Source organism: Coregonus lavaretus (assembly GCF_964263955.1).
Source record: "Coregonus lavaretus genome assembly, contig: HAP1_SCAFFOLD_1571, whole genome shotgun sequence".
Classification (NCBI taxonomy): Eukaryota; Metazoa; Chordata; class Actinopteri; order Salmoniformes; family Salmonidae; genus Coregonus; species Coregonus lavaretus.
Genome location: NW_028160807.1, coordinates 1 through 13,455, shown reverse-complemented (window position 1 = coordinate 13,455; position 13,455 = coordinate 1). Strand labels below are relative to the sequence as shown.

Sequence of the window (13,455 nt, the reverse complement as noted above, 5' to 3'; positions counted from 1 at the left end):
CCTCTGCTGTGTGATATTCCTCCACCACCTACCCAGAGAGAGGGTTCTGGGATCTGACATGAGGGGAGACAAGGCGGTAGTGTATCGAGGCTTAAGTTCGGGGTGATTTTTTTACTCACCACTAGTGTTTTTTCTGAGAGGTGTCTTTTGACAGCAATAAATTATCCCCTTGTTCTCGATACGGATGTTGAAGACAGTGATGTTGAATTAAATCTCTCGTTCTCACCCTGTCTCTTTTCACAGGGATGTGAGAGTGTCCACACATTAGCTGTATTATCTAACTCAACTAGGGAGAGATGTGGCGATGGCAGCTAGCAGCACTGTTTCCCTACAATTCTCCCGATAGTTGGAGGTTAATTGGTGCTGCTAGCCGCTAGCGGGTTTTTTGACATATAGGATACAACAACATCTGCCTGGCCATACCTGTCATAATCTCGATACATAAAGGTAATTGCCAAAATAAAGGAAATTCCATAATTTGGTGTTTTGTTGATGGTGGTGGGAAACGCTGTCTAAGTCGCTGCTCCATAAGTGTTCAATTGAGTTGAGATCTGGTAACTGAGACACACACACACACACACATACATACAGTGCCTTGCAAAAGTATTAATCTCCCTTGGCGTTTTTCCTATTTTGTTGCATTACAACCTGTAATTTTTATTTGGATTTCATGTAATGGACATACACAAAATAGTCCAAATTAGTGAAGTGAAATGAAAAAAAGAACTTGTTTCAAAGAATTCTAAAAAATTAATAACGGAAAAGTGGTGCGTGCATATGTATTCACCCCCTTTGCTATGAAGCCCCTAAATAAGATCTGGTGCAACCAATTACCTTCAGAAGTCACATACATAATTAGTTAAATAAAGTCCACCTGTGTGCAATCTAAGTGTCACATGATCTCAGTATACAGTTGAAGTCGGAAGTTTACATACACCTTAGCCAAATACATTTAATCCAAGTAAAAATTCCCTGTTTTAGGTCAGTGTTTCGGGTAGCCTTCCACAAGCTTCCCACAATAAGTTGGGTGAATTTTGTCCAATTCCTCCTGACAGAGCTGGTGTAACTGGGTCAGGTTTGTAGGCCTCCTTGCTCGCACACGCTTTTTCAGTTCTGCCCACAAATTTTCTATAGGATTGAGGTCAGGGCTTTGTGATGGTCACTCCAATACCTTGACTTTGTTGTCCTTAAGCCATTTTGCCACAACTTTGGAAGTATGCTTGGGGTCATTGTCCATTTGGAAGACCCATTTGCGACCAAGCTTTACTTCCTGACTGATGTCTTGCTTCAATATATCCACATAATTTTCCTTCCTCAAGATGCCATCTATTTTGTGAAGTGCACCAGTCCCTCCTACAGTAAAGCCCCCCCACAGCATGATGCTGCCACCCCCATGCTTCACGGTTGGCATGGTGTTCTTCGGCTTGCAAGCATCCCCCTTTTTCCTCCAAACATAACGATGGTCATTATGGCCAAACAGTTCTATTTTTGTTTCATCAGACCAGAGGACATTTCTCCAAGACGTATGATCTTTGTCCCCATGTGCAGTTGCAAACCGTAGTCTGGCTTTTTTATGTTGGTTTTGGAGCAGTGGCTTCTTCCTTGCTGAGCGGCCTTTCAGGTTTTGTCGATATAGGACTAGTTTTACTGTGGATATAGATACTTTTGTACATGTTTCCTCCAGCATCCTTTGCTGTTGTTCTGGGATTGATTTGCACGTTTCGCACCAAAGTACGTTCATCTCTAGGAGACAGAATGTGTCTCCTTCCTGAGTGGTATGACGGCTGCGTGGTCCCATGGTGTTTATACTTGCGTACTATTGTTTGTACAGATGAACGTGGTACCTTCAGGCGTTTTGAAATTGCTCTCAAGGATGAACCAGACTTGTGGAGGTCTACAATTTCTTTTGATTTTCCCATGATGTCAAGCAAAGAGACACTGAGTTTGAAGGTAGGCCTTGAAATACATCCACAGGTACAACTCCAATTTACTCAAATGATGTCAATTAGCCTATCAGAAGCTTCTAAAGCCATGACATCATTTTCTGGAATTTTCCAAGCTGTTTAAAGGCACAGTCAACTTAGTGTATGTAAACTTCTGACCCACTGGAATTGTGATACATTGAATTATAAGTGAAATAATCTGTCTGTAAACAATTGTTGGAAAAATTACTTGTGTCATGCACAAAGTAGATGTCCTAACCGACTTGCCAAAACTATAGTTTGTTAACAATACATTTGTGGAGTGGTTGAAAAATGAGTTTTAATGACTCCAACCTAAGTAAACAGGTCAGGGACAAAGTTGTGGAGAAGTACAGATCAGGGTTGGGTTATAAAAAAAATATCAGAAACTTTGAACATCCCACGGAGCACCATTAAATCCATTATTAAAAAATTGAAAGAATTTGGCACCACAACAAACCTGCCAAGAGAGGGCCGCCCACCAAAACTCATGGACCAGGCAAGGAGGGCATTAATCAGAGAGGCAACAAAGAGACCAAAGATAACACTGAAGGAGCTGCAAAGCTCCACAGTGGAGATTGGAGTATCTGTCCATAGGACCACTTTAAGCCATACACTCCACAGAGCTGGGCTTTACGGAAGAGTGGCAAGAAAAAAGCCATTGCTTAAAGAAAATAATAAGCAAACACGTTTGGTGTTCGCCAAAAGCCATGTGGGAGACTCCCCAAACATATGGAAGAAGGTACTCTGGTCAGATGATAAGATTGAGCTTTTTGGCCATCAAGGAAAACACTATGTCTGGCGCAAACCCAACACCTCTCATCACCCCGAGAACACCATCCCCACAGTGAAGCATGGTGGTGGCAGTATAATGCCGTGGGGATGTTTTTCATTGGCAGGGACTGGGAAACTGGTCAGAACTGAAGGAATGATGGATGGCGCTAAATAAAGGGAAATTCTTGAGGGAAACCTGTTTCAGTCTTCCAGAGATTTGAGACTGGGACGGAGGTTCACCTTCCAGAAGGACAATGACCCTAAGCATACTTCTAAAGCAACACTCGAGTGGTTTAAGGGGAAACATTTAAATGTATTGGAATGGCCTAGTAAAAGCCCAGACCTCAATCCAATTCAGAATCTGTGGTATGACTTAAAGATTGCTGTACACCAGCGGAACCCATCCAACTTGAAGGAGCTGGAGCAGTTTTGCCTTGAAAAATGGGCATAAATCCCAGTGGCTAGATGTGCCAAGCTTATAGAGACATACCCAAGAGCTGTAATTGCTGCAAAAGGTGGCTCTACAAAGTATTGACTTTGTAGAGCCAAAGTCTACATTTCTTGTTTGTTTCACAAAAAAAAATATTTTGCATCTTCAAATTGGTAGACATGTTGTGTAAATTAAATGATACTAACCCCCCCAAAATCAATTTTAATTCCAGGTTGTAAGGCAACAAAATAGGAAAAATGCCAAGGGGGATGAATACTTTCGCAAGTCACTGTACGTGACCATAAGTATGTGGACACCTGCTCGTCGAACACCTGCTCGTCGAACATATTAATGCCCAAAATCATGGGCGTTAATATGGAGTAGGTCCCCCTGTTGCTGCTAAAGGTGTTTGATGGGGTTGAGGTCAGGGCGCTGTTCAGGCCAGTCAAGTTCTTCCACACCGATCTCGACAAACCATTTCTGTATGGACCTTGCTTTGTGCACGGGGGCATTGTCATGCTGAAACAGGAAAGGGCGTTTCCCAAACTGTTGCCACAAAGTTGGAAGCACAGAATCGTATAGAATGTAATTTTATGCTGTAGTGTTAAGATTTCCATTCACTGGAACTAAGGGGCCTAGCCCGAACCATGAAAAACTGCCTCAGACCATTTTTCCTCCTCCACCAAACGTTCAGTTGGCACTATGCATTGGGCCAGGTAGTGTTCTCCTGGCATCCGCCAAACACAGATTTGTCCATCGAACTGCCAGATGGTGAAGCGTGATTCATCACTCCAGAGAACGTGTTTCCACTGCTCCAGAGTCCAATGGCGGCGAGCTTTACACCACTCCAGCCGACGCTTGGCATTGCGCATAGTGATCTTAGGCTTGTTTGCGGCTGCTCGGCCATAGAAACCCATTTCATGAAGCTCCCGATGAACAGTTCTTGTGTTGACGTTGCTTCCAGAGGCAGTTTGGAAGTCGGTAGTGAGTCTTGCAACTCAGGACAGACTATTTTTACACTACGCGCTTCAGCACTCGGCAGTCCCGTTCTGTAAGCTTGTGTGGCCTACCACTTCGCGGCTGAGCCGTTGTTGCTCCTAGACGTTTCCCTTCACAATATCAGCACTTACAGTTGACCGGGGCAGCTCTAGCAGAGCAGAAATTTGACCAACTGACTTGTTGGAAAGGTGGCATCCTATGACGGTGCCACGTTGAAAGTCACTGAGCTCTTCAGTAAGGCCATTCTACTGCCAATTTTTGTCTATGGAGATTGCATGGCTGTGTGCTCGATTTTATACACCTGTCAGCAACTTGTGTGGCTGAAATAGCCGAATCCACTAATTTGAAGGGGTGTCCACATACTTTTGTATATATAGTGTATTCTGAGGTGGCTCTCCTCTTTCCCCCTGAAAGTGACCGTTAATCTGACCAATGTGATTCAGTTGGCCGGGGCTGGAGACGCAGCGATTACATCTGTCTAGGTCACCACTATAGGTGAAAGCAATTACTTGGCAAAAAATAGAGGGATACGACACGGCAGTCAGGGGAAAGGAAAAGGGACATCCTGCTTTCTTTCTTTCTTTCTTTTTTTTTTTCTTTCTTTCTTTCTTTCTTTCTTTCTTTCTTTCTTTCTTTCTTTCTTTCTTTCTTTCTTTCTTTCTTTCTTTCTTTCTTTCTTTCTTTCTTTCTTTCTTTCCACCAAGCTAGACACCGTCCGACACCCTCTTTCTCTCCCTCTCCACTCCTCTTTCTCCATTTATATCCTTGTAAATTATCCTTGGCCTCCACTGAAGTGAGTGGGTTAGTGAGGGCCAGATAATTAAGGTCAGGGTGAAAGAGATAGGGATATAGAGGGAGGAGAGAGAGAGAGCGAGTGAGACAAAGAGACAAAGACAGAGGGGGGGGGGGGGGGGGACCTATTTCAGCTGTAAATAGACACATCAGAGGTGAAGCCTGCCCTACTGCCACTGTCTGTTTATGTCCCACAGTTACACTCCTTGTTGTATCCCTCCCTTCATCATATATCTCCCTCCATTCATTCATCCCCCACTCCCTCATGTCATCATGTCTGTTTGCGTAGGCGTAGAGTTGTGTTACGGTAAATGAACCACCATGAAAGCGTTTGTATTTTTTAATTTTTTAATCATCGTTACTATTGTCATTATTGTGATCGTTAGTGTTTTTGAAAAAGCACAACAGGGTCTGGGAACCTGATTGACCAGAGAGTGGATGTTTGATTAAGTCAATGTATTTTTTAATTGAAGGGCCTAAATGGTTTCATATGACTATGAACCTTTATCTTCCATTTGGATTTTATGTAGATGAACACATTACTTTAATGGTCTCCATTTACGGAGAGGAGGAGGGAGGAAGAGAAGGAGGGATAGAGAGAGGACGGGAGAGAGGACGGGAGAGAGGGAGGGAGTCTCCCCCCTTTAAAATTCATGCAACAGCCAGATGGCTGTCTTTTCTTGCATGAGATTAAAATATGTTTCTAATTCACAGCGTTGCTTCCTAGGTAAATTAATATTTCAAGCTAAATCATTTCTGTTTTGGTGGAAGGAGCGGGAGGGGAAAAGAGAGAATAGAGCTCTTTCTTTTGTTTGAAAAAGGACAGATCCCACTAACAGACTGTGGTGGCGCAGGTACAGCCGAGGTGGCAGTTTGCGCAGTTTAGCGATTCTTGGAAAGCATGGATGTTAATTGACTGCTCGGGGGAAGCAAAAACTATAATGACACATTATTAGTCATGAATGGGGGATGCGAGAGGAAAAGATAATTTCAATTATTACAGTCATGATAAAGATACATTGATTAGCAAAAAGAACAATGGTGTAAAAATTAGCAACATAATGTTTCCCTCTGATTGCGCTTCTCATAAGTTCTTTAGTCCAATGCTTGTGAGTACACAGCTACACAACCCAGGTACACACAGAGGGCCTCTATATCTTTGTTCTCTCGCTCTGAAAGGAGGAAATCATTATAAACATAGTAATTATGCCCCATCCATTTGTTAATGTATTCTGGAAAATAGATTAGTCTAAACAGCAAATGGCAAGGCAGTCTAGAGACATCTAGGCCTACTATCTCACCACCATTCAGATCTGGGTTCAAATACTATTTGGAGTACCAGATGGGTGGGGTTTTCAGTTTTGCAACTAAATTATTTGAAATTATTTCAAATAGTATTTGAACCCAGGTCTGCCACCAGTATAGTACTATCTCACCACCAGTATAGGCCTATCTCACCACCAGTATATTACTATATCACCACCAGTATATTACTATATCACCACCAGTATAGGCCTATCTCACCACCAGTATAGGCCTATCTCACCACCAGTATATTACTATATCACCACCAGTATATTACTATATCACCACCAGTATAGTACTATATCACCACCAGTATATTACTATATCACCACCAGTATAGTACTATCTCACCACCAGTATAGGCCTATCTCACCACCAATATATTACTATATCACCACCAGTATAGGCCTATCTCACCACCAGTATAGGCCTATCTCACCACCAGTATAGTACTATCTCACCACCAGTATAGTACTATCTCACCACCAGTATAGTACTATCTCACCACCAGTATTATACTATCTCACCACCACACTTCTATGTAATGGATGCAGACAGGATTAGAGCTTTATTGATTATGTGTCACTCGTGGATCTTCCTAAACAAACTCAGAGGTGATTGCCCTTGTCCTTAGTCCTCGCGAAAGAAAAGCACACCTGTAAGCACAAACCCTCTAGAAGTGCATTAACCCTGATGTCACTGGTGAATATATGAATGATAATATCTGGTCGGCTGTAATGAGTGATAATGCTCTAACCTTTGTTGAGTGTGTGTGTGTGTCACCATTTGTTCCCTATCTTGTCACGTCCTTTGGCCAGATAATGATCAGATTGTCTCTGTCCATCACTGACGCTAGTTCTCCCCTCTCTCCTCTCTTCTCTTTTGTCCCCTGTCTCCTTCCTCTCTTCTCTTTCTTCTATTCCCTCCTCTCTGCCCTTCTCTCTCTCCACCCCTCTTTCTCTCTCCTCTCCTCGCGCTCTCTCGCCTTTCCCACCTCTCCTCTCCCCCCTCTCCTTTCCTGTAGATGGAACGTCCTGGGGCTGCAGGGGGCATTGTTGAGTCACTTTGTGGAGCCGGTGTATCTCCACAGTCTGACGGTGGGCAGCCTCAGACACCCGGGTCACTTCAACAGGGTGATGAGTCAGAGACTGGAGTGCCTCGGACCGCTGCCCGCCGCCTACAGACGCAACCAGCCTCTCCTTAGTGGTAAGAGACACAGAGACAGACTGACAGCCTGACTGACAGACAGACAGACAGACAGACAGACAATGCAACACTATACAAAATGTATCATGATGATAGTTTTAACTTTGGATATGTTTTTGGATAACAGTGTGTTCACCCTCCATACACACACGGCTAGGGAGGTAGGTTGTGCACATTACTCTTGAAGGGCATTCTGCCTCTCTAAAGATCCCCAGTGCTGCAGAACTCTGGGTAATTAGGTGTCATAAGGATGAATATTTTTACAGCTCCATCATCATCAGGAGTGATTATTGTATAGAAGGACCTTTAGTGATGATGGTCATAATGAATGTATCATTGAACCACCAAGAACACTGTAGGGTCACTTGGAAGTTGTCTGAAGTATTAAGTTAGGTACTGAAGACAGTCCATACATAAAGGACATAGTATGTCTCCATAAGAGAATTGCTCCTTCTGCTCGAAATGTGGATGTTTTGCTCAAAGGTTGACATAAATTCTTTGAGAAATGTTTGTCTTTCATTTCATCGTTGTTGACAAAGGGCAGAATGGTGACCTTTACCTTGGACAAGCAGAACTTCAAAACAAAACAGAGGTGGCCACAGACATCTGCCACAAGCATTCTGCCTGTCGTTCTAGACATCCTTCTGAGTGTGTTTCAAGTTTCAAGTTTTATTAGTCGTATGTACAAGATACGCATGGTATACATCGTCCAACGAAATGCTTACTTGCAGGTTCCTTCTCGACAATGCAACAACAATAATAAATAATAAAAGATAAGAATACGAATCCAGAATTCTAAATAATGTCACAGGTCTGGGTCGGATCTGATATGATTGTCACGGGGTAATTTTAACTGACTGATCCGAACGTGACTGCTGCAGTCGAGAGAGAGACATTTTATCATTTATGCTGCTGGTCTTGCTTTTCAGGAGAGTGGCATGTGTAGCTTGTTGTTGGCCAATCATAAGTCATCAAAGCGGCAATAGGCTACAGTCATAAAGCCTCTGTTTTTTGCAAAAGTTAGGAGATATCTAATCAATGGAATATGGAATTAAAATTATGGAATTAAAAGTTAAAGGAGGAGGAGAGGCTACAACAACCAAGAGCCAACAGGTAGGCTTCTACTTAATATTCTGAATGGAGTTGTTGTTGTTTGTAACTGTAGGATGAGAAAGCCCATGAACTGCAGCCTCAAATAGCCTAGCTAGCTAACATTAGCTAGCTTAACAAGCTTCTCCCGGTTTGATTTTTTTATTTATTTTTATTTCACCTTTATTTAACCAGGTAAACCAGTTGAGAACAAGTTCTCATTTACAACTGCGACCTGGCCAAGATAAAGCAAAGCAGTGCGATAAAAACAACAACACAGAGTTACATATGGGGTAAAAAAAAAAAAAATAAATATACAACAGAAATACAATTAATATACAGTGTGCAAATTTAGCAAGTTATGGAGGTAAGGCAATAAAATAGGCTATAGTGCAAAATAATTACAATTTAGTATTAACACTGGAATGATGTGCAAGAGATGATGTGCAAATAGAGATACTGGGGTACAGATGAGCAAAATAAATAACAATATAAGGATGAGGTAGTTGGGCGGGCTAATTTCAGATGGGCTGTGTACAGGTGCAGTGATCGGTAAGGTGCTCTGACAACTGATGCTTAAAGTTAGTGAGGGAGATAAGTGTCTCCAGCTTCAGAGATTTTTGCAATTTGTTCCAGTCATTGGCAGCAGAGAACTGGAAGGAATTGCGGCCAAAGGAGGTGTTGGCTTTGGGGATGACCAGTGAGATATACCCGCTGGAGCGCAGACTACGGGTGGGTGTTGCTATGGTGACCAATGAGCTAAGATAAGGCGGGGATTTGCCTAGCAGTGATTTATAGATGGCCTGGAGCCAGTGGGTTTGGCGACGAATATGTAGTGAGGACCAGCCAACAAGAGCGTACAGGTCACAGTGGTGGGTATTAAATGGGGCTTTGGAGACAAAACGGATGGCACTGTGATAGACAACATCCAATTTGCTGAGTAGAGTGTTGGAGGCTATTTTGTAAATGACATCGCCGAAGTCGAGGATCGGTAGGATAGTCAGTTTTACGAGGGCATGTTTGGCAGCATGAGTGAAGGAGGCTTTGTTGCGAAATAGGAAACCGATTCTAGATTTAACTTTGGATTGGAGATTCTTAATGTGAGTCTGGAAGGAGAGTTTACAGTCTAACCAGACACCTAGATATTTGTAGTTGTCCACGTACTCGAGGCAGGTACTACGTAATCATATTTGATGATAAGTAACCTAGCTATGGCAGCGATTAGTCTACTATAGCGTTGATTGGTTAGTTGCTGTCTCTCGTCTCTCCCTCCCAGCTCCCTGTGTCACTTGTTTACAGTACAGCCCCTCCCTCGCCTGCTAGAGTGGCACCTCTCTCCCTCCTCTTGCGCTTTATCAGCACCAGTTAATAAAGTAGCTTAACATTTTATTTTTATGCTGCTTCCCTCACTCGGATCAGACCTGTTCTGGATCCGACCATGTCTATATGGAACAGGTCTAGTTGTCCTCGGGTCCGTTCGGAACGGGTCTCTATATTTTAAAAATGCATTTATGCATATCGATTCCGGGTGGGAAAGCCCCAGGTCCATTTCGGAACGGGTCCAACTTTATGGACCCATGAAGACCTCTAGTTGGAGCGGTTGGCAAATTGGAGTGGGTCCAGTGTGTCTGGCATGCTGGCCTTGATGTGGGCAATAACCAGCCTCTCAAAGTACTTCATGATGACTGAGGTGAGCGCGGCGGGGCGATAGTCATTTGGGAATGTCACTTAGTTTTTCTTGGGCACTGGGACGATGTTGGTCTCCTTAAAGCAGATGGGGACTACAGCCTGGGACGGGGACAGGTTGAAGATGTCTGAGAAGATGCCCGCCAGCTGGTCAGCACACATGCTGAGGACGCAACCAGGGATGCCATCTGGGCCGGCGGCTTTGTATTCACTCTTTTGAGAGTTTTCCTCACGTCTGCCTCGGAGAGTGAAAGCACCTGGTTGTCCGGAGCAGCAAGAGTCTTCCTGGATGACTCGGTATTGTCTGCCTCGAAGCGAGCATAGAATGTGTTAAGCTTGTCTGGGAGGAAGGCTTCGATGGGCACCGACAGCTGGTGTGTCTAAGATGGCGGCGCTGAGGAGGGCGCGCGTCTTGCCGGTTCCTGCTCGACTTTGCTTTTTTATGGCAATTTTTGCTTTAATTATTACATTGTTTAAACAGAATGTTCGTGCAATCATTTCCTACGACCGACAAACACTTCTGGATCATGAATCGGAAGCTACACACTCTCTCCTCCCAGATCTGGAATACTGCATTCCCTCCTTTTTTCCCCGCAAAGTGGGCTTACCTGTTGCTCCTGGCCGAGATGACCTAAGGCAATGCCCGCGACGAAAAAGAGGAAGGAAACGGGGACTCCAAGCTAGGCTGAAAAGACAGGCTATACGGCCTCCTCTTCCTAGTATCCTGATGGCTAATGTCCAGTCGCTGGAAAACAAACTTTGTGAACTCAGTGCAAGGCTTCAATTGCAGAGGGACATCAGCGAATGCTGTGTCTTTGTGTTTACTAGGGCGGCAGGTAGCTTAGTGGGTAAGAGCGTTGTGCCAGTAACCGAAAGGTCGCTGGTTCTAATCCCCGAGCCGACTAGGTGAAAAATCTGTCGATGTGCCCTTAAGCAAGGCACTTAACCCTAATTGCTCCTGTAAGTCGCTCTGGATAAGAGCGTCTGCTAAATGACTAAAATGTAAATGTAAATGTTTACTGGGACGTGTGCATGCGTGCGTGTGTGTGTATCTTTGCTGTCTGAACCATGGAGCCAGTAGAGGACTGGGGGAGGAGGAGAGGAGAGGGGGTCATTGGAGAGATGGCCCTACTCCAAATCAATGTAATCACAGCTCTTATCAGACAACCATTCATTGTGGAGGAAGGGAGTGAGAAAAGAGGAGGTGCGGGGGGTGGAGGGCGAGGGGGAGAGAGAGAGAGAGAGTGGGAGAGAGGGATGAACGGATGGTCCATTCCATTCACTCCCAGGACCCAGGACCCAGGACCCATGCTCCCTCCTCCTCCACCCTCCCTCCACCTTTTCATTCATCCTGCCCTGATGAGATCCTCCACCATTGTGTCTGGGCCTCTTGTTCAGGGAAATGGCTGGGTTATTTTAAGTCCTGTCATATGAAAGGCTCTGGCTCTGACTGAGTTCCCCAGGAGCTCTTATCACTGCCAACCAAATGACTCCACCTGCAGCAGAGAGCAGAGGAGGCTAAACACATCAATGAGGTTGTCCTTCAAAAAGTCACCTGGATTTAACCCAACTGGGAGACACCACACTGGAGACACGGTCTGGAGTTACTTTTACTATTAGAGAGTGTTTAGATTGTAGGCATCATGCATTGCCAGTGCTGCCTTTTGCCTCAATCAATCACATTTAAGACTTTTCAATTGACATTCTTGGATGTGGCGTGGTCTAATAAAGTGTTGTCCCCTCCACATTCACAGTCCTAAGTTGCTATTCTTATTAGTGTTTAGATTGCATGTATCATGCGTTACCAGCACTGCCTTTCGCCTTGCTCACATTTGAGACTTTTCCGTTGTCCACTCAATATTAATGCTGCATGTGCGTGCAAGGCTCTAAGCAGTGGCCACAGGAATGGTTCTTGAAATAATTTTAGTGGTAGTGGTGGTGGGTTTTTAATATGAATATTTATATTTTCCAGCTATTATTATTATACATCACATAACCACAGGTTTGAATTGGTCTACTTGATGAGCTACCTGCAGAGCACTAACTAGAATAGAAAAACTGATCAAGACTTCACAGAGGAAAAATCAAATTGGCTATTACAGAGACACAAGAGTCAAGTCGATTGAAGGGATCAAATGAGGCATGAATAGAGGCAGTATGATTAGAGAGAGAGAGAGAGGGAGACAGGAGAGGGAGAGAGAGGGAGACAGGAGAGAGTGAGAGGAGAGCGAGAGCGAGATCCTCTTTTGTTCAAAGAGGTGTGTCTCTATAAGAGAATGGAGGGATGGTAATAAGAGACTAGGTGATTGTTATGTCGGCAGGCAATTCATTCCAGCTCTGAAAAGCTATAGAAAAGAAGGAAGAGAGGAATGAAAGACTGGTGAATGGAAGAGAGAAGATGGGAGGATGGGAGAATGAGTCTGCCACACAGAAAGATGATCACTGAGAATATGTGTTAAATCTATTTTGTGTTATATCTCAGAATGCATGGCTTTGTGTCCATACAATTGTATGACCAAGTCCTTTTTCTTACGGTATCTTTATCAAAACTGCTTCATCTACTAATTACTGCTATAGTAATAGCGTTATTAATTATGAGCGATTCAATCATATCATTAATATGAACACTTGTCCAGACTTAAACATTTTATTCAAATGCAGACATATTATGGTGCATGGTACTTTGCATGACTTCTTAGTTACCTGTGTCATGGTAAACATTCCTACTTGTATTTTCTACTGTGTTTCCACCAGGGCATAACTACATTATAATCAGTGTTGATGTCTTGACAATGCTGCTACTGTTCTTAAGGGGAGTGCTGGAGTGTGTCAGATTTTTTTTTTAGCTGCACTCAGCAGGGGTGCTAATTCCCTGTGTCCGTAGGGGGGAACTGGTTGTCACTTCTCTTGTTCTGTAACGCTGGGTGCTAATTCATTGTACATGAAGTCTGGTGGCTGAGTCTCCTCTCCTCCTCCCATCCTCCTCCTCTCCCTCCTCCTCTCCTCACCATCCTCCTTTCTCAATATCCTCCTCTCCTCCTCATCTCCTCCTCATCCCATTTTCCTCCTCGCCTCCTAACCTCCTCCTCTTCTCCCCTCCTCCACCTCTCCTCCTCCTCCCCTCCACTGCTTTTTGTGCAGAGTGCTAGCGGAGCGCTATGCTAGCTAATTGGAGGTGAGAGGCTGTGTCTGATTGAGGAGTCCAGTGAGGGA

At 44.1% G+C, this 13,455-nt stretch overlaps 1 protein-coding gene across 1 annotated transcript in view; it reads left to right on the top strand.

Annotated features, from left to right (window-relative positions):
• LOC311121433 (double-stranded RNA-specific editase B2-like) overlaps positions 1-7,499 on the top strand; it is a gene marked incomplete at both ends in the record, with an annotated part of 54,060 nt that extends 46,561 nt beyond the window's left edge. Inside the window, one exon of the mRNA XM_084195923.1 lies at positions 7,286-7,499. Coding sequence (XP_084052049.1) covers positions 7,286-7,499 — 214 coding nt within the window. The remainder of the gene's footprint in view (positions 1-7,285) is intronic.
• Positions 7,500-13,455: the final 5,956 nt, after the last annotated feature.